Source organism: Lepidochelys olivacea (genome assembly GCF_965140295.1).
Source record: "Lepidochelys olivacea isolate rLepOli2 genome assembly, chromosome: 8".
NCBI lineage: Eukaryota > Metazoa > Chordata > Testudines > Cheloniidae > Lepidochelys > Lepidochelys olivacea.
The window spans coordinates 76889372-76915042 of NC_140418.1; the positions used below are offsets into that span (position 1 = coordinate 76889372).

The 25671-nt window shown below is 38.1% G+C and overlaps 2 protein-coding genes across 2 annotated transcripts in view; one reads left to right on the top strand and one right to left on the bottom strand.

The window, feature by feature from the left end:
* GTF2B (general transcription factor IIB) lies at window positions 1–25615 on the top strand. The gene is made up of 7 exons (XM_084637107.1): window positions 1–205; window positions 3342–3448; window positions 19621–19754; window positions 22968–23114; window positions 23251–23380; window positions 24086–24367; window positions 25410–25615. The coding sequence occupies exons 1-7, from the start codon at window positions 189–191 to the stop codon at window positions 25541–25543; spliced, it is 951 nt and encodes a 316-aa protein (XP_084493233.1). The 5' UTR covers window positions 1–188; the 3' UTR covers window positions 25544–25615.
* Window positions 14194–25671, bottom strand: part of PKN2 (protein kinase N2) — a 136019-nt gene continuing 124541 nt past the window's right edge. The window contains exon 21 of the mRNA XM_084637105.1: window positions 14194–14484. Within this exon, the coding sequence (XP_084493231.1) occupies window positions 14368–14484 (117 nt within the window). The 3' untranslated portion in view covers window positions 14194–14367. The remainder of the gene's footprint in view (window positions 14485–25671) is intronic.

Below are 25671 nucleotides of genomic sequence, written 5' to 3' on the forward strand. Positions count from 1 at the left end.
GGCTCAAGTTGAGGCAGCAGAACGCGAACCCTTTCGTTTTGTCCCTTCGCGCGTCCCGTACCGATGGCCTGGCAGAGCCCCGCCCCAGTGGCGGAGGATATATAAGGGAGTGTGCTGCGTGCTGGTCTTGAGCCGGCCGTGTGCAGCGATAGCACAGCCTGGGACTAGGAAGGAAGGAAGGAACGAACATGGCGTCTACCAGCCGGTGAGTGGAGCGAGCGGCTTCGTGGTCTTCGTGGCGGTGGCGGCTAGTAATAAAGTGTCTGACTGGAGCCCGGGCGCGGCGATTCCGGATTATTAGTTGGGGAGAGAAAATGGCTGCGTCTCTCCCCCCCCCCCCCGGTTCAGCTCCTGGGACAGCAGTGCTGACGCGTCCCCCCGCCCCCAGCTGCCATCTCGGGTCTTGGTTCCTCCTCGTTAGTCCCGCTCCCTTCTCTCGCCTTGGCCCCCTTCACTTCTCCCCCACCCGGCCCCCTCTCCTCCGCTCCGTCCCTGCGGGGGCGGCCTCCTTCAACCGCCCCCTTTCCCTTTTGTGCGGGTTGGGCTTTGACCTTCCTCTCGCTTTGGTGCCCCGTCTCCGTTCCCTGCCCCATTCCCTGTGGTCCTTCCGTATCTGGTTTCTACTTTTAGTGTCCCTCCCCCATCCCTGACTCCTTGTAGCAGCGATGAGAGTTTGTCCAGAAAGGCTCAGGGTCTGATCTCGGGTCACCTCTGAGTAATATGCAGCTTGGCCTGGGTGCCTGGTTTTGCCTGAATGCTAGTTTCAAACGTTTTTGTAAACCTCGGAGTTCGTAAGTGATGTGGTGACATGTAGGCAAGTGACGGGATCTGCTGCTGCTACCAACTCGTAAATATTGAAATAGGAAGCCTGAGATCTCCAGCACAGGGGTTCTCAAACTTCATTGCACTGCAGCTACCTTCTGACAACACAAATTACTACATGACCCCAGGAGGGGACACTGGCTGAGCCTGCTGAGTCCCGTAAGCCCAGGTGGGAGGGCCAGAGCCTGAGCCCTACCACCCCGGGGAGGGGTGCCAAAAATCAAAGCCCAATCTGCCTCTCTCCCCTCGGGTGTTCAGAGGAAGGGGAAGGTGTATGTGTCTCTCTCTGCTGGGCACAGTGGTGTTGACACTGACCTGCAGGCTGGGTAGCCTGTAGAGGTGAGTCAAGGGTGGAGGTGGTGCTCCCTCCCTTGCCCCACCTGTTCCTCTGGGTGCACCTACTCCAGTTTGAAAACCTCTGCTTTATAGTATTTTTTTTAAAATTTTAATTTACATCCTTGATTGTTTGAGTAAAGATGCATTCTGGTCCGAAACCAAGGTCTGCTAGAAACTGGGTAGTCTGTTACCCCCTTTGCTCTTTGTGCAGGTTAAATCAGGCCATATTTTAACATAAATGGAAGAGTTGCCACAATATGTCTGGATGCATATTCTTTTTCTTCTAAATGTTCCTATTAAAAAGCCCCTTTCAAACTTTGCAGGGCCTACTATAGAAAGATTTTTATGGTCCCCTTCAGTTTTTTGGGAGAAAAAAGGAAGTAGTTTTTCACACAGTGCCTTGTGGAACTCATTCCCAGGGGATATGGTGAAGGCAACAAGTATAACTGAGTTCAAAAAAGAATTGGATAGCCATTAGTGGACCTATTCTCAATTAAGTTATTAGGCAAGAAGGTCAGGGATGTAACCCAATGCTCTGGGTGTCCCTGAATCTCAAACTGCCAGAAGCTGGACCTGGACAATGGGATGGATCATTTGCTAATTTTCCTGTTCTATTAATTCCCTCTGAAGTATCTGGCACTGGCCACTGTCTTGAAGATGGGATACTGGGCTAAATGGACCATTGGTCTGACCCAGTATGGCTGTTCTTATGTTAAAAGCTCTTCTATTTCACACCCCATAAAATTTGTTAGACAACATTCCATTATCCCCAGTTTTCCTCATCGTCATGATCATGTGGTATAGGTAGGTCCCTTTTTTTGGCCTGCATTAGCAGCACTGAAAACTAATTACTCTTTGGGTTCCTGTCACAGTTTTCCCTTTTGGACATTTATCAGTTAGTGATTGAATGGTCCCAGTGCCTGAACTATCCTTTATGGGTGAAGAAAGTGTTCTTTCAAATTAGGGCTAAAAGGTACTGTGATGGGACAGTAGAGCGAATCTACTTCCCCTTCTGTATCTGCTCTAGGTTTAGTGAACATTTTCCAGTGTTATCACAACTTCTAGTAGCCGTGAAATAAATGCACGCTTTAATAAATATAATGGCCATGAATTTATTGAAATATTTCAGTGTACAGACGTATAAACTAAGGGGGAATAATGTAAATATCCAGAGAAATGGGCAGACTTCATATACACTGATACGCTGCTGATGAAAGATACTGTCAGAGGCCTCTGTTCTGCTTTGTGGATCTGGATTTAGTTCACTTTTTTATTTAATATGCAGTCAGCCGTGTGAACTAGGGATGCCTATTTAAATGCTCCATATGGCAGAAAGTTGTTGCGTATGGACCAGCATCACTTTTATGAGTTCTCTGAAATTGTTTCTTCATAGCTTTTTTTTAAATGTGATGCAGCTGGAATCCGTTGAATATATGCAATAAAATTTACTTATTTTAGTTCTTCTTAGTATGTGCTTCTGTGAATCGCTGCTGCTTTATCTTACTAAAATTGTTTAATGTAAAGATTTCCCGACCTAGCAAGTTATGTTTTAATTTTATATTTTAATCTGGCTAAAACTGTGGAGGTTTTCTTTAGATTTACTGATCAAGTTGATAAATTGTTGGTACTGTAAGATGGTGGTTTTCTAAAACAGTAAAGAATGCACTGCTCACTAAAGGAATAGCCTAATTAGATTTTAAAAAAATGGCTAGCTAAATGCAGGAGGGAATATTTAGAATGACATGGTCATCACTAACTTCTGGTAGGCATTGACTTAGCAGGAATGGATTTTCAGGTAGTCTAGTAATTTACTATATATATATATATATATATATTTTTTTATTAGAGCACTTCACTCAAAGGAGGTAGCCTTGAGGATTTTAAATGGCAAGATGTTTCAGAGTTCTAATCTCCATAAATCCTGGGTTACCAAATTTATTGTTCTCTGCAGAAATCTCATGTGGTGCTCCTAATGTATTGCTCCACACAAACAATTTGCATGTTTGTAAATTACTCTGCTCATTTGTGCTGTATGTTAAAAACAGCATTAAGGGCATGTGGCTTGAAGTTTTCTTCCATAATGTAGTTTAAATTGCTTTCCTCTAACTTGAAATCTTTTTCTGGAAATGAACTTTTGTTTGTTTGAAATATTTTGAATGCTGTGTTCAATCTTTTTCTTTTAGTTTGGATGTGCTTCCCAGAGTGACGTGTCCAAATCATCCAGATTCCATTTTAGTGGAGGATTACAGAGCCGGAGACATGATCTGTCCTGAATGTGGACTAGTAGTGGGTAAGTAGTTATTCAAGTTGTTGTGACTCACTCTAAAAATGGAGATTAACTATCTGAAGTAATTTGCTTTTTCTCATGGTTGGTGTGTGTGAGAAATTAGTGTATTTTAAGCCTTTTACTTAGCACTAAATAGATATTTTCCCTTTTCTAAAAAGAATCTACCATTTTGAAGAGGCAGTCTTCTGATAATTACTGGCACTTTTAAATAAATGAGCTGTATAAAGTTCCATAGTTTTGTAGCAGATACCCACGTTATGGAGAATATAATTGACCATTGCTGCTCGATGGAAGTCAAGCTGATGGCCTTTAAACCACTGACTTTCCAAATTCAGGGGGAAAATGGGGTTCTTGGACTACAAATAGCTATTTTAAATATCTCATTTGTCTCAAAATTCAGTTATGTCTCAAAGATATAGTGATAGATATTGGAAAAGGGTTTATCTTTGCAGTGTTAGAGACATCTGTTTCATTTAAAGCTGGGATGCTTCATATAACATGGACAAATGTGAAGATTTTACTGTATTACAGTTCATGACCATTACAAGGGTGACACATGTAAATTGGGGTACATATTTAAACGTGATATAAAATTAAGCATGAAAACTCGGATTTCAAATGTGATCACCAGCTAGTTAAAAGAATTAACAAAAAGGATTAGATTAATGTATTGTTTTCAAAATACTTGGAAATGTCAGTACATAGGAATGCAGTAATTGCTGTGTTGGATCAGACCAGTGTGTCACCTAGTTCAGTATCATGTCTCTGGTAGTGACCAGTACCACTTCTTTCAGAGGAAAGGGCAAGAAACCTTGAAGGTAGTTATGGAATAACCTGCTCATAAGAAGTTTCTTGCTGGTTCCCATTTAGGTTGGCTTCTGCTCTGAAAGAGGCTTTATATCCCTTCCAAAACTTAATTTTTAAATTCCCCCGAGTTCTAACTTTGGGCATTTGTTTGGATAAGAATAACCAGTCTTTTTTTAATCCTGTGAAGTGCTTTGCCTCAGTGATATTTTGTGACAGAAATTTTCACAGGCTAATATTTTACGATGTATAAAAAAGCGTGTTTTTTATCAGTTTTAAATGTGTCATCAGTCACTTTCATTGAATTATTTTGTGTGTGAATAGAAATGTTCTGGATATATCTTGTTTTTCATTCATTACCCTATACATTTTTAGATGTCCCTTCTTATACCTCTCTTCCGTAAGGTACCATTCTTTTCCATCTCTCTTCATATGAGTTTTTTCCATGCCTTTAATCATTCTCTTAGCCTGTTTCTGAACCCCCTGTATTTCAGTTACATCCTTCTTGAGAAAGAGTGACCAGAAGAACACTATTCCAAGACTAACACGGCTGTTACAGACTAACACGGCTGTTACTCTGAAACCTATTTCAAGAGAGGGTGTACAACTGACATACAGTGGCATTCAATTCTCTATATTCTGATCCCATTCTTTTAGCATTATAACATTATTTTTTTGACTGCTGTCACACACTGAGTTAAACATCTTCATTAATAATGCCAAAGTCTCTATCCAGAATTACAACTAAATCAGAAATAATGCTTTAAGGGAAGTGTTGTAAACAGGACCTATTATACGCTCTTCTAATGAAAAGCAAACTGGTTTTAATTCTTTATTAAATTACTGTGGAAATTCTCTAAGTCCACTATATATTAACTGATCTACACACCCTTTTAAAGCCTATTTAATGCCTCCATGCCCAAATAAACAGTGTCATTTTAATTAAATGGGTCTAGTTTAAGTGTCGTTAATTCTGAAAGTTTGGATGTAATTCTTAGCTAACTTGATGTTGAACACCTAATATTCCTTTTTTGAAATATGCCATTTGTGAATTTATATACGAGGTTGAATAATGTATGAACCAGGCTGAAGCTGCTGTTTCTTGGATTATTCTAGGCAAAGTCACAAAATACTATCTTAGTAGTGTAACCTTATTTATAGGTTGGTGGCAGCCATCTTATGTCTGCCTGTAGAAAAAGGATGAGTGCAGCTGATGTACAGTTTCACAAATAAAAGTGCGCCAACTGTAAGCTTCAAATTTGTCAGAAGTAAATATTGGAAGCCCATTTTTTGGATTTGCCCTCTTGTTTCCCATTAGTGAGATGTTTGCTTTTGGGATTCAGTTTGGCCTGCTTTCATTTTAAATTAACAGCTTTGATGTTTTCTTTGTCATTCTAAAGTTGAGGGTTCTCAAACTGCTTTGCACCATGACCCCCTTCTGACAACAAAAATTACTTCATAATCCCAGGAGGGGGGACCGAAGTCTGAGCCCCACTGCTCTGGGGGCCAAATCTGAAGCTCAAGGGCTTCAGCCCCAGGCATGGGGCCTGCAACCTGAGTCCTGCTACCCAGGGCTGAAACCCTTGGGCTTTGGCTTCAGCCCTGGGTAGTGGGGCTCAGGCTTCAGCCCTGGACCCCAGCAAGTCTAAGCCAGTTCCGGTGACCCCATTCAGAGGAGGTTGTGACCCATTTTGGGGTCCTGACCCACAGGTTTGAAAACTGCTGTTCTAAAGCAACAAGAATTTTTCATGGGCAGGGATTTAATAAAATACTGTGTTAGCACAGGGGTTCTCAGCCTTTTTCTTTCTGAGGACCCCCCTCTTCCCCCAACCTGCTATAAAAACTCCATGGTCTACCTGTGTCCAGTAAGTGGTTTTCTGCATATAAAAGCCTGGGTTAAGGGGTATTAAGCAGGGCAATTGTCCAGGGCCCCATGCTACAGGGAGCACAGTGAACTTAAGCTCAGGCTTTTGCTTCAGCCCCAGGTGATGGGGTTCAGGGCCCCAGGCTTTAGCCCCGTGCAATGGGACTCCAGCTTTCTGCCCTGGGCCCCAGCAAGTCTAACACTGGTCCTGCGTGGCGGACCTCTGAAACCTGCTCGTGGTTCCGCAGGGGGCCCCAGACCCTGGTTGAGAAACACTGTTAACACAAGCTTGACTTCTGGCTGAGTCATATTGTGGAGTGGTTCAGAGGGCTTCTGGCAATCACAAAATGAACTTAAATCCTCTGGGCTCCTGTTATTGGGAAAACATTGCCTTTTTCTTCACAGGTAGAGTTCTAAGCTTTCAACAGTATTGAGGTGTGGGGTTTTTTTGTATGGATTCAGTGTTAAAAGGAACTAGCATTTACATTTATTGTGCGAATTAGTGCACTTAATTTTTCTTCTTTGGACTTCCCTTTTTAGCAGTTCAGTTTTCCTGCCTGTGTTGAAGTCTTTACTTTGGGTTTATATCAGTTTGCTTGGAAAATTAAGTGTGTGTTAATTAAATGGAAGTAAGAGATAACTAAACGACCAGTGAATGCATCCGATGAAGTGAGCTGTAGCTCACGAAGGCTTATGCTCAAATAAATTGGTTAGTCTCTAAGGTGCCACAAGTACTCCTTTTCTTTTTGCGAATACAGACTAACACGGCTGCTACGCTGAAACCTAAACAAACTGGAGAGATCACCAAACAGGAGAAATAGTGTGAACATTTATCATAACTTCCCTTTTACTAGTCTCTAAAGGAATTTAAGTGAAGTACAAGGGTAGCAAACTGATAAATAAACTCAAATCTTGGTTCCTGTACTTATCAAGTATGCAGAGCCTGGAAGCTTTAAAAGCGTGGAGCCAAAATCTTCCATTCAGGCCACAGAGGTGCTCTGTGTCTGCTGCTGTAGACTTAAGGATGAAATAACCCCCACAAGACATGCAGTCACTCTATATGAGAAGTAGTTGTTGGGCCTGCTATTAGAGCCACAAAGTCATGATTTACAGTTCAGCCTCACCAAACCAATGTAGATTAAGACCAATATGGAGCACTGCTGAATGGTGAGCAATCTTTTTTGGTTTCTTATCCCATGTACAGCAGAAATGGTAATTTCAGTTGCCAATTGTACATGCATGTGCATGTACAAGTGCAGTCTGAGGACTGGTAAGAATTTCTTAGAGTAGTAGATCAGTAAAGTAAATAAGCTGGTCTTTGTAAGCCACCTGCAAGAAAAAGTGATGAATTCAGTTTAAAACACCACCATTTCTATACTTCACAAATGTAGTTTGGCACAAAGGCAAAAATCTGGTTCTGTGCATAGGTATATAATAAAATGCATTGATGTATAATTTGCTTTTTGGAAAAATGACAGACCAGGCAATGCAATAAAAAACGAATTGGTAATGAAATCCTTTTTGAGTGAATGTCAAATTGCCATTTTTCTTAACTCTCTACTTTGGCTGTTAGGAGTGTCAAGTATTGGTCAAAAGGTGTATTTTTGTTTAATTACAGAACAGCAGTTGGCCTGGAATAAAATACCTGTAACACATTGGTTCCCAAAACCTGAAAAGTCTGACTTCCTTGATTTTTTTGATTTGTTTGTTTGTTTGGTTTTTTTTTTTGGGTTGGTCAGATTCTTTCTTGTGTAGCTTGGACAGAATCAGTACTGTAATTCAGGTGAGACAGTGTATATCCTCATAGCCTCTGGCTGAGCAGGAAGGAGAGAGGAAAAGGAAATGTGGAGGGAGGAATAGGGGGAGTTGGGAAAGCTGGAGAAATGCATGTCGCTTATTCTTCACACCATTATTTTTGCCTTTGAGTACTGCAGGAAATGCATATATCCCTTTTTTCCTAGAAGGTAATTAAGAAATGTTGGTAGTGATTTGACAGTGTTCTGTGTCACTACTTGAAACACTGTTTCAGTCTGTGGGAAACTGCTATTGGAGATGCTGCCTTTTCAATGGGATTTTAAACAGATCTTGACTAATTTTGGATGCTAAGGATTCTTTTGAACCACTTGTAAAAGCTGAGGTTTTGCCTTTGTGTCCTGGTAAAATTCAGTTTGATTAAATTCAGTCTTACAGTCCCATTTTCATTGCACAATAGTTGTCACTTTGTGTCCTAAAAGTTGTGTAGTTTTGGTATGCATTGTTAAAACAGGTTGCACACACTTTATAGTGGTAATTTGTAGTGAATGAAGATCTTACAGCTTGAAAGTGGTGTTACGTTAATTTATTCACGCAAGGACTCCCCTTCAGCTCTTCACTACCCTTCCTTTTACTTTGGACCTCTACTGCTCTTTCCTTTCCTTGCTGCTCAGGAACTGTTATTCAGCTGACCTTTTTTCCTGTCTCCTAGCTGCCAATGTTCAGCCCTTCTAGCTCTCAATTAAGATCTGCAATTTTGGCCCATAATATCAGTGAGATTTATGTGTTAATGCTAGAGTCTCAATCTGGATTGACCAAAACCTGAAATGCTATGGTGTTATGATCAGGTTAGGCCCCAGATCTGCTAGAATTTTACTGGAGGAATTCCTGCATTTCACCAAGTTCATTTGCCCTACTATTGCCAAAAATTAAACTAAGCCACTTTTTTGTAGCATGTACGGTACAGTAATGTGGTGTTTTGTGTGCTGGTTCAGGAGAAGATCCTGAATGCAGTTCTGAGTTGAGTTGATGATTTCAAGTTGGTTAAAACCCTGACCACATCCTTTTATCACTTCAGAGCAACTCGTCCAGCCTGCTGGACAAGGGCAATAAGGGAGGCTGGGATAGTGCTGAAAAACCTCATGCTCGGCAGCATTGACCTGCTAGTAAGTGCGGAGAGTGGCTACAATTGCTGAGTGGGAGTGAAGTGAAGAGTACAGAGCTGCCGTGGGGATAAAGGACAAGGTGGAGCCTAGCAGCTAGTTAGATGGGAGAGGCCTATGTGAAATCAGTCACATACCTAATGCATTGGGAGAAAGGGACCATGGACCTGCAGCGCATACCTGAAGCCCAGTTTTAATATATGTGTTGTTAATGTTCTGATCAGAAGTGTGGCGACTGGGGAGAGTATGTCTACGCTGCAATGAGACACTTGTGGCTGGCCTGTGCCAACTGCCTCAGGCTCATGGGGCTTGGGCTAAGGGACTGTTTAATTGTGGTGTAGATGTTCAGGCTTGGCTAGCGCCTGGGCTCTAGGACCCTGCAGTATGGGATGATCCCCTACCTTGAGCTAAAACATCTTCAAAACAATTAAACAGCGCCTTAGCCTGAGTCAGCTGGCATCTGCCAGCTGCGGGTTTTTAATTGCAGTGTAGACATATCCTGGATCTTCTCTTTCGATCTGCAGTCAGATGGCTCGAAGACAGTTGCCAGTTTAATTTTTCTAACTAGGTGGAGGTGGCAGTATAGCAACTTTTAGAGTCTTAAGCCCTATGTTAGGGAAACTGGTATTCCTGTTAACTGTCTGATATTGTCAGTTAAAACTCGTGGTTATTTTTCTAGTTCTTGATAAATTTGTGATTCTCATACTTCAGTGCCTGTTCCCATCGCAGTTATTCAATTTGCCATAAAGATGAGGAAAAATGTAATAAGGGAATTACTTTCCTCCTAGTCTTAGAATAGAATTAAATTGGAGGTGATGCAAGATCAGTGCTGAAAGTGTGTAGGTTGTAGTGAGGTCCTTAATTGACAAGCTCCTCATGCCTGCTCTCTGTAAAGAAGCTTACTGCTCAGACTCAAGGAAAACACGACAGTGTAAGCAAGCTGCATGTGATACAGTCAGTCTTCTGGGTCTCTTCAGGACACAGGAGAGAACCAGTGTCTAGTTCAAATTAGTCCTCTTTGCTTTCCACCTTCACTAGATCAGCAATGGAGGCAGGTGACCCATTTCAACCTTGCCCAGTGGCTCATTAGATGCAGTCCTGGTATTCTAGCCCCTTCAGCTATCATCTTGATGTTCAGTTCATGTTTTCCTTGAACTTGACACACTAGCTTATCCTTTTTTTTTTTTTTCTTTTTAGCTGCTCCAATGGATATATAGGGCCAAAAGGCAGAAGACCAAAATAATTTCCTTGGTTCTCTTTGGAGAAAGGAGAAAAGTCTTATTCTTTAGGTAGTAACAAAAAATCCTGAGGCACTTGACCTGGATCCAAAGCTTCAAAGTCAGTAACTGCCCATATAAATTGATGTTTATTAATAGCTATCTTGTTTTTCAATTTAGGCTGTTTCATGTAATTTTCATTTGTCTAGGTTTTCTGCTACAGTATGAGCTATAAGTGGCCTACTGTCTTCATTTAGATTATAATATCTATACTTCTAAAAACTTGGATTTGATTAACTTTAGCACATCTTTTGCATGAAATATAAATCTGTGGCACCATAGGACTTCATGGTTACCACTGCATTGCACATCAAGACTGTCATTGAAATTCAGAACAATCGGATAGAACTCAAGTCCTCATTTCAAGAATTCAGGTTCCTATAGAGTGAGGGAAAATTCGTTGAGCTGTTGTCAGTATAGTCTGTGTATGAGAAACATTTGAGTAGCTCTGATTTTCATTCAGTAGTGGGTGGTTACAGGCACTTCACTTGTAATGTTAATTCATTTTGTGTGTTAATACCATATGAAAAATCTGTTCCCCTTTAAAGGTTTCCTTGTCAAAACTGCAAACATCTAAAATTTGAAATGCCAACTTGTGGTATCTAAAATTTTACTTACTGAGGATGGAGAACTGAGCATTAGTGATAAGCAACTATTGACTCTTAGAATTTTAACCCTGCTTTTGTTCAAAGTTTCCTAGCCCAAGACATTAATAAAGAAAGTGTTCCTTGTCAGAAGTGTAATTGAAAACTTAATATCTGCATCTGTTACAGAACTGTACATCAATAATGAAGAATGCTGATACTTCTAAACATTCTGAACAAAGTTAACCTTTGCATGAGAACATATGGTCATTAACTTGAGTAGTATGTGTGAATAACAAGCCCTTTTGTTAGGCACTTTGGTTAGCATTTCAAAAATGTTTTAAGTTTAAGTAAAAAAAAAAAATGGTTTTCTCCAACTAAAAAAAGTCTGAACAGTACAGAACATGAGTGCCAAACAATTCTTTTATTCAAAATGACATTGTGTGAGATGTGGGAAATAAGGTATATAGTTGAACCTTAGACAGACCACTGGCAGTGGGAAAAGGGCTCTCCATAACCTTGTTCTTCCAATTAAACTTTCCCTCTACAGTTTAATACTTTGAAGACTTTTGCCTGAGAGTGAAGCATGAGGACACATTTTCAATGTACTCCCTCCTGAAGAAAATTAAGAATCTGAGAGCTTGACATGCTTTTATGACTCAAACATCTCAGGGTAGATAAAAATCAAGTTTTCAAATATGGGGTTTTTATTTAAATCAAAACTTTTAAGTACATTTTGTGTTTAAAATAAACCTATTTAAATTAAATTTGAAATTAGGACAAATTAAGTTATGGCCTAAATTTACTATAATCCGTTACTTAAAATTTAATTTAAATAAAAAAATTAATACATATTTGCTGCCAAAGTTTTTTAAAGAGTCAAACCACTGAACTAGTGGAAGTCACTGAAGGCACCTGGGACCAGTTTAAAGTGCTAAACAAGATATTGACAACAATAGCCTCTTCTGCAGATACAGAGAATATTTCTTCTTTTCTGTCAGTTTAATGACTAGACTGATTGGGAGTTGAAAAGTCAGGAAAGCTTGCTTTTCTTTTTCTAATACGTCTAAAAGCAAGGTGTGAGAGAATGAGATCTGCTGGTTCTAAAATCATGAAAAACATGGTGACCAGACACAATCAGTTGAGTTCACTAACTAAAGATAATACTTCCAGCACACTTGAGAGTTTTACTTAACTAATAAAAAAAAAAACCTAAATGCTGTTTTTGCACACTTTAATTGAATTCCAAATTTACGTCCAAATAGAGCTTGACACAAATCCCAAATAAAAATGAATCCTCTAGTAAATAAGAAATGCATCATTCACTGTTTTCCAACATCATAATTGTGTGGTTTTTTTTTTTTAAAAAAAAAAGAAAGTTAAGCTACGTAAATTGCTTAAATGTGTCTATATAGATACAGCATATTATCCTGTTAGCAAAAGGGATACAGTTTGGTGTAAAAGCTGTATTTAGTTGCAGACCAACATTCTTATTGATTGGTAACCATTAAATCAGCCTTTCTTTAGAAAAATAAAGTACAAATTCAAAATGTGATTAAAATAAACTATCTAAATTAAAAAGAGCTACAGCTCACTTCATTGGATGCATTCAGTGGAAAATACAGTGGGGAGATTTATATACATAGAGAACACGAAATAATGGGTGTTACCATACACACTATAAGGAGAGTGATCACTTAAGGTGAGCTATTACCAGCAGGGGGGCGGGGTGCGCAACCTTTTGTAGTGATAATCAAGGTGGGCCATTTCCAGCAGTTGACAAGAACATTTCGGGGGGGGGGGGGGGATAAACATGGGGAAATAGTTTTACTTCTGTAACGAAACACCCATTGGAAATGGCCCACCTTGATTATCATACACATTTTAAGGAGAGTGATCACTTTAGATAAGCTATTACCAGCAGGGGGAGGGGGGGGTGGAGGGAGAAAATCTTTTGTAGTGATAAACACCCATTTTTTCATGGTTTGTGTGTATAAAAACATCTTCTGTATTTTCCACAGTATGCATCCGATGAAGTGAGCTGTAGCTCATGAAAGCTTATGCTCAAATACATTGGTTAGTCTCTAAGGTGCCACAGGTACTCCTTTTTCTTTTTATCTATATCAAGATTTCCTGCTTGATTTAAATTAAAATCTGATTTAAAATGCTTTTATTTAAATCATTCCATTCTGAAACCACTTGTTTGGAGGCAAGTATCAGGTTAGTGTTTCATAGTGAGTCAATACACCTTACTGACGTGTTTCAACCAGGTAATTTAGGAATGGTCAATTTAACTGGTGATACTTAATATTAAGTGAGTGTTCTTCCATTTAAGATACCAAGTGAACTATTTCAGTCTTACTAGACTTAAACCACCAGAAGAAAGGACCCCAAAAAAGGTGTATTGAGCTTTCCAGTTCTACCTGAATCTGAGCTTTTTGATTGGTTGTAATGATATTTACTCTTCTTCAAAGTGGGATTCTTGTCTAATCTAGCATAAACAGAGGTAGATCTATTACATATGCGTATGACATGCTTATACTTTGTCTAAAAGTATTTTAGGTTTGAATGTGTAAAGTTGTATTTTTTTAGAGATAATCATTTTGCATGCTTGAAATTGCTGAAATTTCTAATAGATCTTTCATTCAGGATTGTTAATTACTGTTGGTAGAGCCTCTGTTAATAGGGACTGCCATTTAACATATTTTCTCAAAAGGATGCCAGAATATATTGATGTGTTCAGAAGTCACTGGTTGGTTTTCATTCTACATGTTTTTGCTTGATGCTGCAAGATCATGGCTCTCACTATTTTTTCTAATTTAAAAATAGCAATAATTTCAATGATCCCTAGATGGCAGCACTTTCCTTAATTAACTACAGGAATAAAATTAACTTTTATTGAATTTTAAAATAGTTCTGTACTGTATTTACAGTGCTCTTGTACAATAATGCAAATTAATTTTACTGATAATGGAATATATTTAAGACCAAAGCGCTGAAGGCTATAAAGTGTACTTTTTTGATGCAAATTTATAGCTACCTTTAAAGCACATCAAGAGTGAAAATGCACCTAAAAACAAATTGCAGTATGTCTGCAAGGGGAAACTTTAGACACTATTTCAAGATGCAATATGACTAGTAAACTGTGAATCTGTTACTTTGGGTTCTAATTTTAATCTTGTTTATCTTTATTTTGCTTAAGCATCTACAGTTTAAGCTATGCTTTCTTTGCATTACAAATAAGATAAAAACCAGTTTGCCAAATGGAAAACAAAATCAACATGCATACCATTTCACAAAAGGTATTACAAATTGAGTGTACATTACTGTAAAGTAGTTGACAGTGTTCCTTTAAGATGTATAATTGCAGATAAAATGTTCTCAACACTAAGTTTCGTTGACACAAATATTTCCTTCATTGAGAAGTCATGTTTACTATAATTTTTTGTAAGACTACAGTACATCTAGTTTGTGATGGTTAGACATTTCTTAAACAAATCCTAAAAAGAAAGATGTGAAGTGGCATTTTAATTTTAGATGCTGACTTGAGTAGAATGCTGGATTCCTGTAGTATTTCCTCCACTGCATTTGTCAACTGTAGGGAAAAAGGCAAATGTTAGTCAGAAGTTTTCTGTTTTGAATTCTACTAAATAAGCTTTTCAGATGTTTGGGAACCTAAAATCAAAGTGGACTCTACTGTCTGTATTTGGTTTTGGACAATATTTTTAAAAAGTAGCTGCATACCAGAATGGAGAAAAAGAAATGTTCGGGCAAACAGTGTATCATTTGTCCTGTAAAATACTTCATTAAATTAGTCTAATAATGGCTTTCCTTGAGAATGGACCCTATCTTCTGAGGATTTCTTCCTGAAGGCTTTCATAAAAGGGGAGAAAGTACTTAGCTTTACTTGTCTTCCTGACAAAAGTTAAATAGAGTTTAACTGCCTCCAGCTGGCGTTACAGAAGTATGTATTAACCAGTTTTGGGATTCTGCATGAAATGGGAGACTTGAAAATAGAGAAGGAAATACTCCCATGTATTGTACATTCTCCATCATTACTGATAACAATTGCAGTAAATAATTATAACCTATTTAAGTCATCACTACGCAGAAACATAAATAAATTTCAAAAGTGCTGACTCAGTATTTCCAAAACAGTGACTGGTATTAGCGCTTGTAATGAAGTGCCATTTTACAGATGCTTCCAAACAAGGAAGTCCTTTTGGTAGGATTAGACCTAGGAATTTCAGCTCAATATTTGGATGCATGTCTCAGCCAGGAAAATTCAGTTGTTCTAAGTTCTGTTGCTTTACACTATTTTTTATACAATTTGTATTAAAACTTTGAAGTTGTCTATTTTATCATTTATTCAAGGGCCACACTTAATTTTGTGTGCCTAAATCTCTTATCAGGTTTTTAAAACAGTGGCTTTGTTCATTTAAAAAAAAATTTTTTTTAGCGACTTGTTGTGGTTAAATTAGCTACTTGTAATTAGCTACTTGTAAGAGTTCATATTTTTCTTGCTAATGTAAAATATTTGCATACTGCATCTAAAGATATATAATACCTTATATTCAGTGGTTGTTCTAGTTGATCCTTTTTTACTATATTGGCGTAGTAATGTTAGTCTTCTGTTTGTAATGTTTTGTAAAAGTAGGCAGTGATATGCTTTTTTTCATTCGCACAGGAATGGCTCATAACTCACAAGAGGCAGATCTTTGAGTGAGTCATTTAGGTCATTCCCATTTGTGTGGGAAATTATTACATCATTTCCCTGTACTCAGTGTTCTATTTATACCATGCCAATACTTGAAGTACATTTTGCTTTTTTTAGAGGCAGTAAACAGTATTTGGGAAGGTTGTCTTGAAGTGAAGTTATTACTAGGCCATAGAAGGAGCACTACTTAAATATTTACAGAGTTCAGGAGCCAGAGGATCATGCTGTCTGCTAACTTGAGTTGGGGTGGAGGGGGATGTGAGTCCTGGAAAGGATGGATATCTGCTTTCTTTGCACAATACACGCTAGATTTTCTTAATTTTCTACCACTATACTCTTGAATGCAGTTCTGGTTCATGCTGACGTTTTTATATTCTTTGGTTTGTGTCAAAGCAATTAAGCATCCAGGGTGGATTTGATTTAAATCACTAGTCTGGAAGACTCGATTTAATCATGGATTTCTACATAAAAGTGCGTTCTTGTTGGTGGTTATAACCTTAATACATATTCTTCGCAACTCGGATGTAGGTTTCATTTTTAGAAGGTGTACACTACATTTTTTTAGTGATTTATTTTGAAAACTTTTCAGATTAATTTTGCAGCTATATCAGAAAATGGATGATTGGTTATTTCGTTTACCAAAGGTAAATGAAGCAGATACTTCACCTCCCAATGACTTCATAAATATCTCCAGTTCAACAGGTTAATCATTAATATTTGGAGGATTTTCTTGCCAGGCTGTATTAGGAGAACAGCATGAGAGAGACATTTAAATTTTTTATTTAACTAAAACAATGTGATCTGTTCTGGATTTTTTTCTTCAATAGCAAACAAAAATATTTTAACAAAACAAGCATATGAATTTTTGAATTTAAACATTTGAGTTTTTTCAAATCAGGTTTTTTGTTAATTAAAATAGTTAAATTTTTTTTAAAAGAAAAACAACTTAAATTGACTGTCAGCCAGGTCAACATGAGAAACTTAAAATGTTGGCTCCTGCAGCTAACTCAGTCATCTTTACCTTCATTTTCCTGTTTTTTTTTTTTTTTTTTTTTCATAATCTGGAAAAGAAAAACAAGCTTTCCTGCTTTTTCAGGTCCCAAACGATTTCTCAGTTTGGAATGAATTAGTCCAAAGGAAGAAAATATTCTTTCTACACCGGCAGAAGAAGCTACTACTGTTAAGTGAGGTTGTCACTTCAACAGTCTCTGAATCCAAGTGCTTAAGTGACTTCCACCAGTTCACTGGTGTGAATTTCTTTAAAACATCATCAGGAAACATGTATTTCTTGAATGGTTTATTCCCAAACTGGGTCTCTCTTACAGTCTGCTGCCATTATAGGCTTTCCCTTCTAATGAGAGAATATGGTAGATCTCAAATCAATGAAGGCTACACTCAGAAAGACCTCAAGACTTCCGGAATATGCTGTTCAAACAGTTTCACTTTTGTTTCTACTGCCTGTCCCTCCCTTTTCACATTTTTCAGAGAGAGGTAAGGGATTGACTCTGTGTACACAAATTTGCAGAGGGACAATAGGGTTGTGGTCAGTTATTTCTTACCTCTATATATTTGTGTTATTTATTTAAAAACATTTTTTCTGTTAACAAGCATGTAATCTCTGGAGACACAAAGCCACAGTTTGAGAACTGCAAAATTACGCATCTCTGATAGTATCTTCTAGACTTAACACCGAGTCCCATTGGGTAGATAAAAAGATTAACCTAAATAATCTATACAGAAGCCCCTGGAACCCCATAAGATTGGGTCCCTAATCCATAAACTATTGGAACTCCTTTACAAAAGTTTTCTTAAACATTACATGAATATATTTGTCTCATACTATAGAATTAGAATTTATAATCCCTGTTCCATAATGATATCTTGGAGCTATAATGTATCTTTAGATAGGTTTTTTCCCTCAAAAAGCATTTTATCAAAAAAATCTGATTTAAATAAATCCATTTTTTTTTGTTTTAAAAAAATCATTGACTTTTATCCACCCTGTAAGCATCAAGGTGATGCATAGGTATGAATATAGTTAAGACAGACCACTAGGTACCTATTGGGTTGAACAGCTAAATAGGCTTATCCTATGTTGGTAAGGGAGAAATTTCACAAATAATTGCTCAGTGTTATCTAAAGATGTTTTTGTCTCAAGTTGATTAGCTTAATGAACGTCAGACATGCTTCTCATGGTCTTTATGAAGAAAATGTTCCTTTTACAAATTTTTTTCCCATGAATTTTGCAGTTGGGCCTATATCCATTGTTCTTCACATGTTTCTTCTAAAGGGTCTTTCTGAGGGGAAGTTTATTCTTTATAACTTGGTGAACTGTTACTATCTCAGAACACCAGTGTCTTTCTCACTATTAGTTGCTTATGGTTATCACCACTCTTTTTGGATCCTTACCTAATGACAAAATAATTACATTTCCTTATACTAGTCTTGCTAACAAGCCTCCTTTTGAGGGTCTGAGCACTGTTCATCAGGAGTAAAAAATCAGACTCCAGTTTATACTAATCAGATTTCTGTAGTGGAAATGTATTATGCAGTCACTATAATTATATTCTAGATAATACTTAGCATTGCCTCAGTGCAGGGGACTGGACTAGATGACCTGTAGAGTTCCCTTCCATTCCTACAGTTGATTCTAGTCATATTTTTGCAGACATTCCCTAGACTTGAACATTAAAATTCTTCGGAAGGACCATGTTTTAGACTTTTCTCAGATTATTTGTATCAGTGTTACTGCATTGTAGATTCTTTTCTAATATTAAAAAAATAAAAACTGAGAGCGGGGCTACTTCTCAGGTCTTACCGAGTTATAGCTAATGAATTTCTCCTTTTCTTATATGCTGGTGTTTTCAAATCTGGCTTGGTGATAACTACTCCAGGAGGAGATTGGGACAGACAAGAGTGGAGCAATAGGGGTGGGAAAAGCTGTCAGGAAGAGACAACTGCAGTGCTCCTCAGACCATTACCATTTGCTCCCGTAACATGATGCAGGTATAGAAACCCAAAGTGTATCTGAGGCAGACAGTTCAGTCACAGAACACGGGTTTGGCTCTTTTTCTTAGTCTGAATTAACAAAGTGATAACCTAAAGCACAGTACTTTTAAAAAAAAAAAAAAATCATGCGTAAATATTCAATACACACATTCGGTGACGCTGCCAGATGTTAGGTTAAGCAGGGTTAGACTGGGTCAGGACTTAGAGAATATGAAGGGTAGAATCTGAAGGATCTGCGGGCAGCGATCGATCCAGCGGGGATCGATTTATTGTGTCTAGTCTAGTTGCGATAAATTGACCTCTTAGCGCACTCCTGTTGACTCCTGTACTCCAGCGCCGTGAGAGGCGCAAGCAGAGTTGATGGGAGAGCAGCAGCAGTTGACGCACCGTGGTGAAGACACCATGGTAAGTCAACCTAAGTACATCTACTTCAGCTACGTTGTTCACGTAGCTAAAGTTGCGTAACGTAGATCCTCCTCTCCCCCCCCCCCCCCCCCCGCCAGTGTAGACCAGGGTGAAGGAACATAATTGATGCTGCAAGAAGTGGTGGTGGTGATCTAGTTAGGTGACACACTTCCTTTCAAGTTAGTGTTTAATCAATGCCTTAGAAAGCCCACAGGGAGCAATAGGCTCCTGGAACAGCCTCTTGAAACTAAAGTCTTAATTCCTTTTGGTTATTAAAGATCCCAGGGCACTCTGTAAGAGTAGGAAAGTTTAACACTGTGTATTCTGGTTAAATACCTACACAGGTAATTACATTCTCCTTACTTAAATCCTCTTTGCAGTTTGAGTTACACCTTTTTTTACTTCCTGCTCCTCTAGTGTTTTGTAGAGTTAAATAGCTCCTGCACGTTATCCCAGAAGTGACTGTTGGTGGATGACATGATCCCTAGCTATAGCTGATAGCTCAGAGGGGTGCAGTCTGCATAGTGAGGCTTAATGAATGCAACATACTTTGAGGTAATGTGTTACAATAATGCAGATTATTACTTTTTATGAATTCAGGTGACCGGGTCATAGACGTAGGGTCAGAGTGGAGAACTTTCAGCAATGATAAAGCAACAAAAGACCCATCTCGAGTTGGAGACACCCAGAATCCGCTCTTGAGTGATGGGGATTTGACTACAATGATTGGCAAGGTAACATTTTAAAATACAAATGTTTAACATTTTTAATAAAATTTTATGTCAAGTACATATTTATATGGTAACAGGAAACCTATGCAGAGAATTGAATGCCATAAAAATAAAACGTTTGGTATAAACTGAATTCTTCACAATAACTACTTGTTATGGTCCAGATTTGGCAGTTTCCCCTCCTGTGTGGAGTAGGGGGTAGTAAGAAGGAATACTGGACTAATCGAACCTTCTCGGTAAGAAGTAAAACTCATTGATAGTGTTGTGGGGCTACCTACTTTGCTTTTCCATGGCTGCTGCTAAGGAAAATGCAGTTAGAAAAATGACTGTGTATCCCTAAGGAATCATACATAGATTTAGAACTGCAGAATTTTTCACATTTGGAATATACCTGAAAATCCTTTGAGGCATCAGTTAAAATTCTGTATTCAAACTAGGCTGTGTTTCATGAGAAATATTGTATCAATTTAGTATTTAAGATGAGGAGAAAGATAACTGTATGCATGTCTATCACCAATGCTATCTAACTGTTCGTTTGGCATAACAACATTAAAAATACAAATTTGGAATTTTCCTAGTTACTGAATGTTCCAACGGTTTGTAGTGTACATTATTTTTGACTGGCTTAATGTACTGTTATCCTGCTGCATTGTACATGTGTAGGATTATAAAACTAGTCATATGGAAGTTTAGTACCAGTTTGACACAGTAGTATGACCCACTTAGAAGTTTGCTATTTGTTTTGATATTGTAAACAAAAATCTTCCCTACTTCATGCCCTGAAGTGCATTTTGCACTGTGAAATCCCATTTTATACAGCAAAAGGTTTCCCACATTGTTAGTGTTGGTTGACCTTCTAAACGAAAATCTGTGATCCATCTTCCTCCAGTACACTTAAATACATTTCATGAGCTCCTAACTAGAACAATTAAAAAGTTGCAGTTCAAGATTGCTTTTTGAAAAATAAAACTTAACAATCTGATGGGTGAGCCTGTCTTATTAGGAAAGGTGTTCCATACCAGGTTTAACTGGGGAAATAGTCTTCCACTTTTGATTGACAGGCAATTGTGATTATCATCACTAGCAAAGGAAACCTAACTTGCAGTGATACAGTGAAAACTAGGAACATCTGTAACTAAAGCTTGGTATTCCTTTTTTAGAGACTACAAAATCTGAGTCCAGTAAAGAAAGTTAATTACGGGCTCTTCTCACATGAGAGGTGCCTTACAATGGTCAGCTCAATGCTATAGAATCAAGAGCACCTGGGATGAGGGGTGGTTGGTCCACCTTTCTCCTGTGTGGCTCATAATAGAAAATAATCCTGCACTGAGTCTGAAGTTTCCTCAGATGTTTGAGTTGCAGCAGTTTCTCAAGTTTCCTAAAAGCCTGAAACAGGCGGTAATAAAGTTTCTTCTTGCACATGAAAATAAATTTCTATTTTTTTATGATGATTTCTCCCTTGTTGTGGATAGAGAACACTTGTATTCTTTCTGGAGTGATGAGTTCTGCCTAAACACCCAAAGATGTCTGAGCAAGTTAAGTTGTGTACCACTCACAATGAATTTTATTTGAAGGTGTTAGCAAGGGAAGATTGTTGATCATTCAGAAAAATCTGAATTTCTGTCCATGATTTAAAGAACTGTTAGTTCTTTACTTTGGGAGCCATCTCATTTCCGTGTGAAAGGAGTTAATGGTGACAGGGACTCACCATGCAGACATACAGAGTCAAGAATTAATTGAATGGCCTACAATGAAGTTTACTGCAACAGCTGGTTTTCAGGCATTTTCTTAGTAATGAGAGCTTGGTAGTTTGACTCAGTGAAGGCAAGAAGAGGCAATAGGTGTAACATTTTGGATTTGTGTAACTAAATCACTGTTCTTCCCTGACATTCGCTAGTATCTGTGCACATTGCAATATATCACTCTCATTGAAGGTGGAAAACTTTGACTGCTTCTTGAAATGTTCCAAATAAGTATTCTTCTGTTACGCATCGAGGCACAACTCTAATAAAGAGCAAGGTGCTTCCAAGAGAGCTATCTGACATTAGCTATGTGGCACCAGAGAGGATATCTTAACTCAAGACTAATTACAAAGTAATCATTTTTCCTGCCTTTAAAAGGCAGCAGTGCTTGGAGATTTTCAGCCATGTTAATCAGACATGCATTGTTTGACAAAGGTGCTGTTTTCAATATGGTGTTTCCTTCAAGTCCTTTAACTTTTGAAACAATTTGTATTGGGCAGGAATGATAAAATTTTTCACGACAAGCATCTTACACTTACGTAAATTGTAGAGACATGGGAGGGGGAAATGCATGTAGGGATTATGCATTGACATTGCCAGTTTGAGTAATCAAGTCTTAATTTTTTTAACATTTTTCTCAATTTTTCTTGGAGTGAGTGTGGGAATCCTTAGGGTTTTTTCAGGCATAACGTTTGGTTTCTGAATATGGCAACAACTTAAAATGCTTCCTATTCTAAGCAAGCAGCATCCCACAAATTGGTTTTGGATCAATCATTATGAATTGATTCAGCCTTTGACTTCCACTTTTTTTGTGTGAGCCATCATTGGAACAAATTGTCACTGTCCTAATCATAAAACTTCATCTTTCCAATCTACCATTCAGCCAAAATGAGCTGCAGCACAGACCGAATGGCACTCGGGTATTAGTCGTGTGAGGCTTGGCTTAGTGCGCTTGGGCTTTAGCAATTGTAATGGGCACATCCAGTGTTCCAATTCAGCAATATGGCTTGTGTTCATGGTATATAATAGTAGTATAATGAAGGTTTTGTGTAAGATATCTAGGCATGCTCACAAAGGCAGAGGTTTAATTATGCTTTATTAGCCGAATTAGCTAGCGAATTTGTGCTAGTCCACAATGAACCAGTGGGGATGTCTAACTTCAACAGTAAGGTTGTTTTAAAGGGACACATTACCTGTTATGTATCCATGTTTTCTTTTAGATTGAGAATGCTTGCAAGGTCTCCTGATAACCCTTCTCCCAAATCCTCTGATTTTCCTAGGAATGGAGATTCACAGTGGAGTTATGGTGGTATAGATATTACACGTGCAGTTTGGAACGCTGCTTGATTTTGAGATTTTTCACTTTATGTATTTGTTCCAACTAAGTCTTGAATTAGAATTTTATAAACCTGGAAAATTTGTACTTGAAATATTTCAAGTATGGAATCAGGTTCATAATAAAATCATTTTTCAGGGCACAGGTGCAGCAAGTTTTGATGAATTTGGAAATTCAAAGTACCAGAATCGCAGGACTATGAGCAGCTCTGATCGAGCAATGATGAATGCCTTTAGAGAAATTACTAACATGGCAGACAGAATCAACCTTCCCAGAAATATAGTTGTAAGTTCGTGTCTACTTTCCTTAAATTGTTCTGGCATTGACTTAGTTAGCATAATATAATGAGCACATGAATTTTTGATATTGCTGCTAATTAAATGGCCTAGAGATAATTAAATTTAGTCTTCTTGCTTTAAAGGATCGAACAAATAATTTATTCAAACAAGTGTATGAGCAGAAGAGCCTGAAGGGAAGAAGTAATGATGCCATTGCTTCTGCTTGTCTCTATATAGCCTGTAGACAAGAGGGCGTTCCTAGAACATTTAAAGGTAAGTTTTCAGTTGTACAGATTAAAGATATTTATTTTTATTTGATAAATTTAGCTAGTATTCTAGCAGTATGTTGGTAGGATCCAGAAATGGGGCTACAGTGAATGTTAATTTCAGCAACAGGCTACATTTGACTATTTTAATTACTTGAATAGTACTACTAATTAGGATTTTCCTATATGCAGCCCATTACTTCAAATGGATTATTGGGTTTAGCTATCTTGGACGTTTAATTGTATTAAGGATATTCCTGAGTTACTATTTAAAATTCAGAATATGACATTTGAATACCACTGGTAGTATCTAAATGGTGTTGCCTGATGATCTGAGCATTGCAAGGATTCATCCATCTACATTTGAATCAACAGCTCCATGTTTGAATGGAACTTGTTTGTTTTGTTTTTGTAGGGTGTGGTTTTTTTTTGTTTTTGTTTTTTTTGTGCATCACATTTGCCTCTTAAAGATAGTCAGACTCCATGGTCATTTGCAGAGCAGTTAACAGTGGATTTGCATGATTTGAAAATTGTCTAATTTAACAAGAAATTTTCAAATGTGGTATAAGTATTAACTGTTTACAGTGGTGGCCTGCTTTGTGACCATTCTTTTATAGAGGGGGGCTGAAAAATACAACTATGGAGAAATTTACATGCTTAAATTGGAAAACAAACATCACTAAACCTACATTTTAATTCTTTCTTTATTTAGAAATATGTGCAGTGTCCAGGATTTCAAAGAAAGAAATAGGTCGGTGTTTTAAGCTTATTTTGAAGGCTCTGGAAACCAGTGTGGATTTGATCACAACTGGAGACTTCATGTCAAGGTTTTGTTCAAATCTGGGTCTTCCTAAACAAGTACAGATGGCAGCGACACACATAGCACGTAAAGCTGTGGAATTGGACTTGGTTCCTGGGAGGAGTCCAATCTCTGTAGCAGCTGCAGCTATTTATATGGCATCACAAGCCTCAGCAGAGAAAAGGACCCAGAAAGGTAAAATCTTCACAATCCAGCTTTATCCATTATTTCAACAGGCAATATGTAGGAAAAACTTAATTTAAGGCAAAGAAAATCTGTTTCACTGAAGTCTAAAAGAGCTTCATAAGCCACCAGTTCATGGGTGGACAATGAGAGACCCACAATAACTGACATTTTTCTCATGAAGCTTGAAATGTAAAAGTTAAGCACCGTTTAGCTGTGCTCCACAAATTGACTTTCAGTTTGTGTGGTTTAGTAATTGGGCTGTTTAAATTATGCTAGTTTTGAGTCTACAGCCACCGTTTTTGCCCAACTAAGCATTTGTACACTTACATCCTGCTTTGCTGAAATATTCAGAATGTAAACGTGGTGGTTGTTAGTATCCCTATTGTAATTATAAACCACTCTGGCAGCTGGGATGGGCTGGAGATTGCATCTTGGGTATGTCATCCCACCCCCCAAATCATCCTGTGTTCACAACTGCAAGGGAGGATGATTTGAGGCTAGTTTGTAGTGGACAAGAATGTCTCTTGGGTAAAGAAATCTCCTATACTTCAGCTCTGTGGTGTGCCTTTGTCTCTCACCTAGACTTACACAACTTGTGTGGTCTTCTCAGACTCTAAAATGCAGCTTGCCTGTCTTTCACATACACAAGTAGAAATGACATTCCTCTGCACTTCCCCCATGATCTTCAAACAATTCTACAGACCTTCATTCACTTCACTATCAAATTCAAAATTACCATCCTTATTTTTTAATTCATACATGAACTAGTTCCTGCATACCTCAAACTGTTTCCTTCCCTTACTTCCTCTGCTTGTCTTAACACTAGCTGCTTCTATAATATCCTCTGAGTGATTTCTCCTTCTGTCTCTTCATTTAGATTCACTGCAGATCTTAGCCAAAACAGTATTTTCTTCCTTGCCTTTACCTCTAGTTATGGTTCTGATTTTAAATGCAAAACTTAGGAACTTGATTACAAAATGGTATTTGAAATAAAACAAAGCAAGAGAAAATGGTTAATCCATGCTTAATTTGCTTCTGTTCATTCCTCTAGAAATAGGAGATATTGCTGGTGTTGCTGATGTTACAATCCGCCAATCTTATAGACTTATCTATCCACGAGCTCCAGATCTCTTCCCAGCAGACTTCAAATTTGACACCCCTGTGGACAAACTACCCCAGCTGTAAAATTGCTAAGGTTACATTTAATTTCTAAAGAACACTTGATTTCTGCCTATAATAAAGGATGTATAAAGTGTTGCTACTGAGCCTTCATATTGTGGAACTGGAGGAGGATATGAAAATCAAACTGCTGG

Excerpts from the sequence above, each read along its gene's own strand:
- GTF2B (XM_084637107.1), top strand. Across the intron at positions 3,449-19,620 it reads TGAATGTGGACTAGTAGTGG|GTGACCGGGTCATAGACGTA; the intron begins GTAAGTAGTTAT and ends TTATGAATTCAG. Across the intron at positions 19,755-22,967 it reads TGACTACAATGATTGGCAAG|GGCACAGGTGCAGCAAGTTT; the intron begins GTAACATTTTAA and ends ATCATTTTTCAG.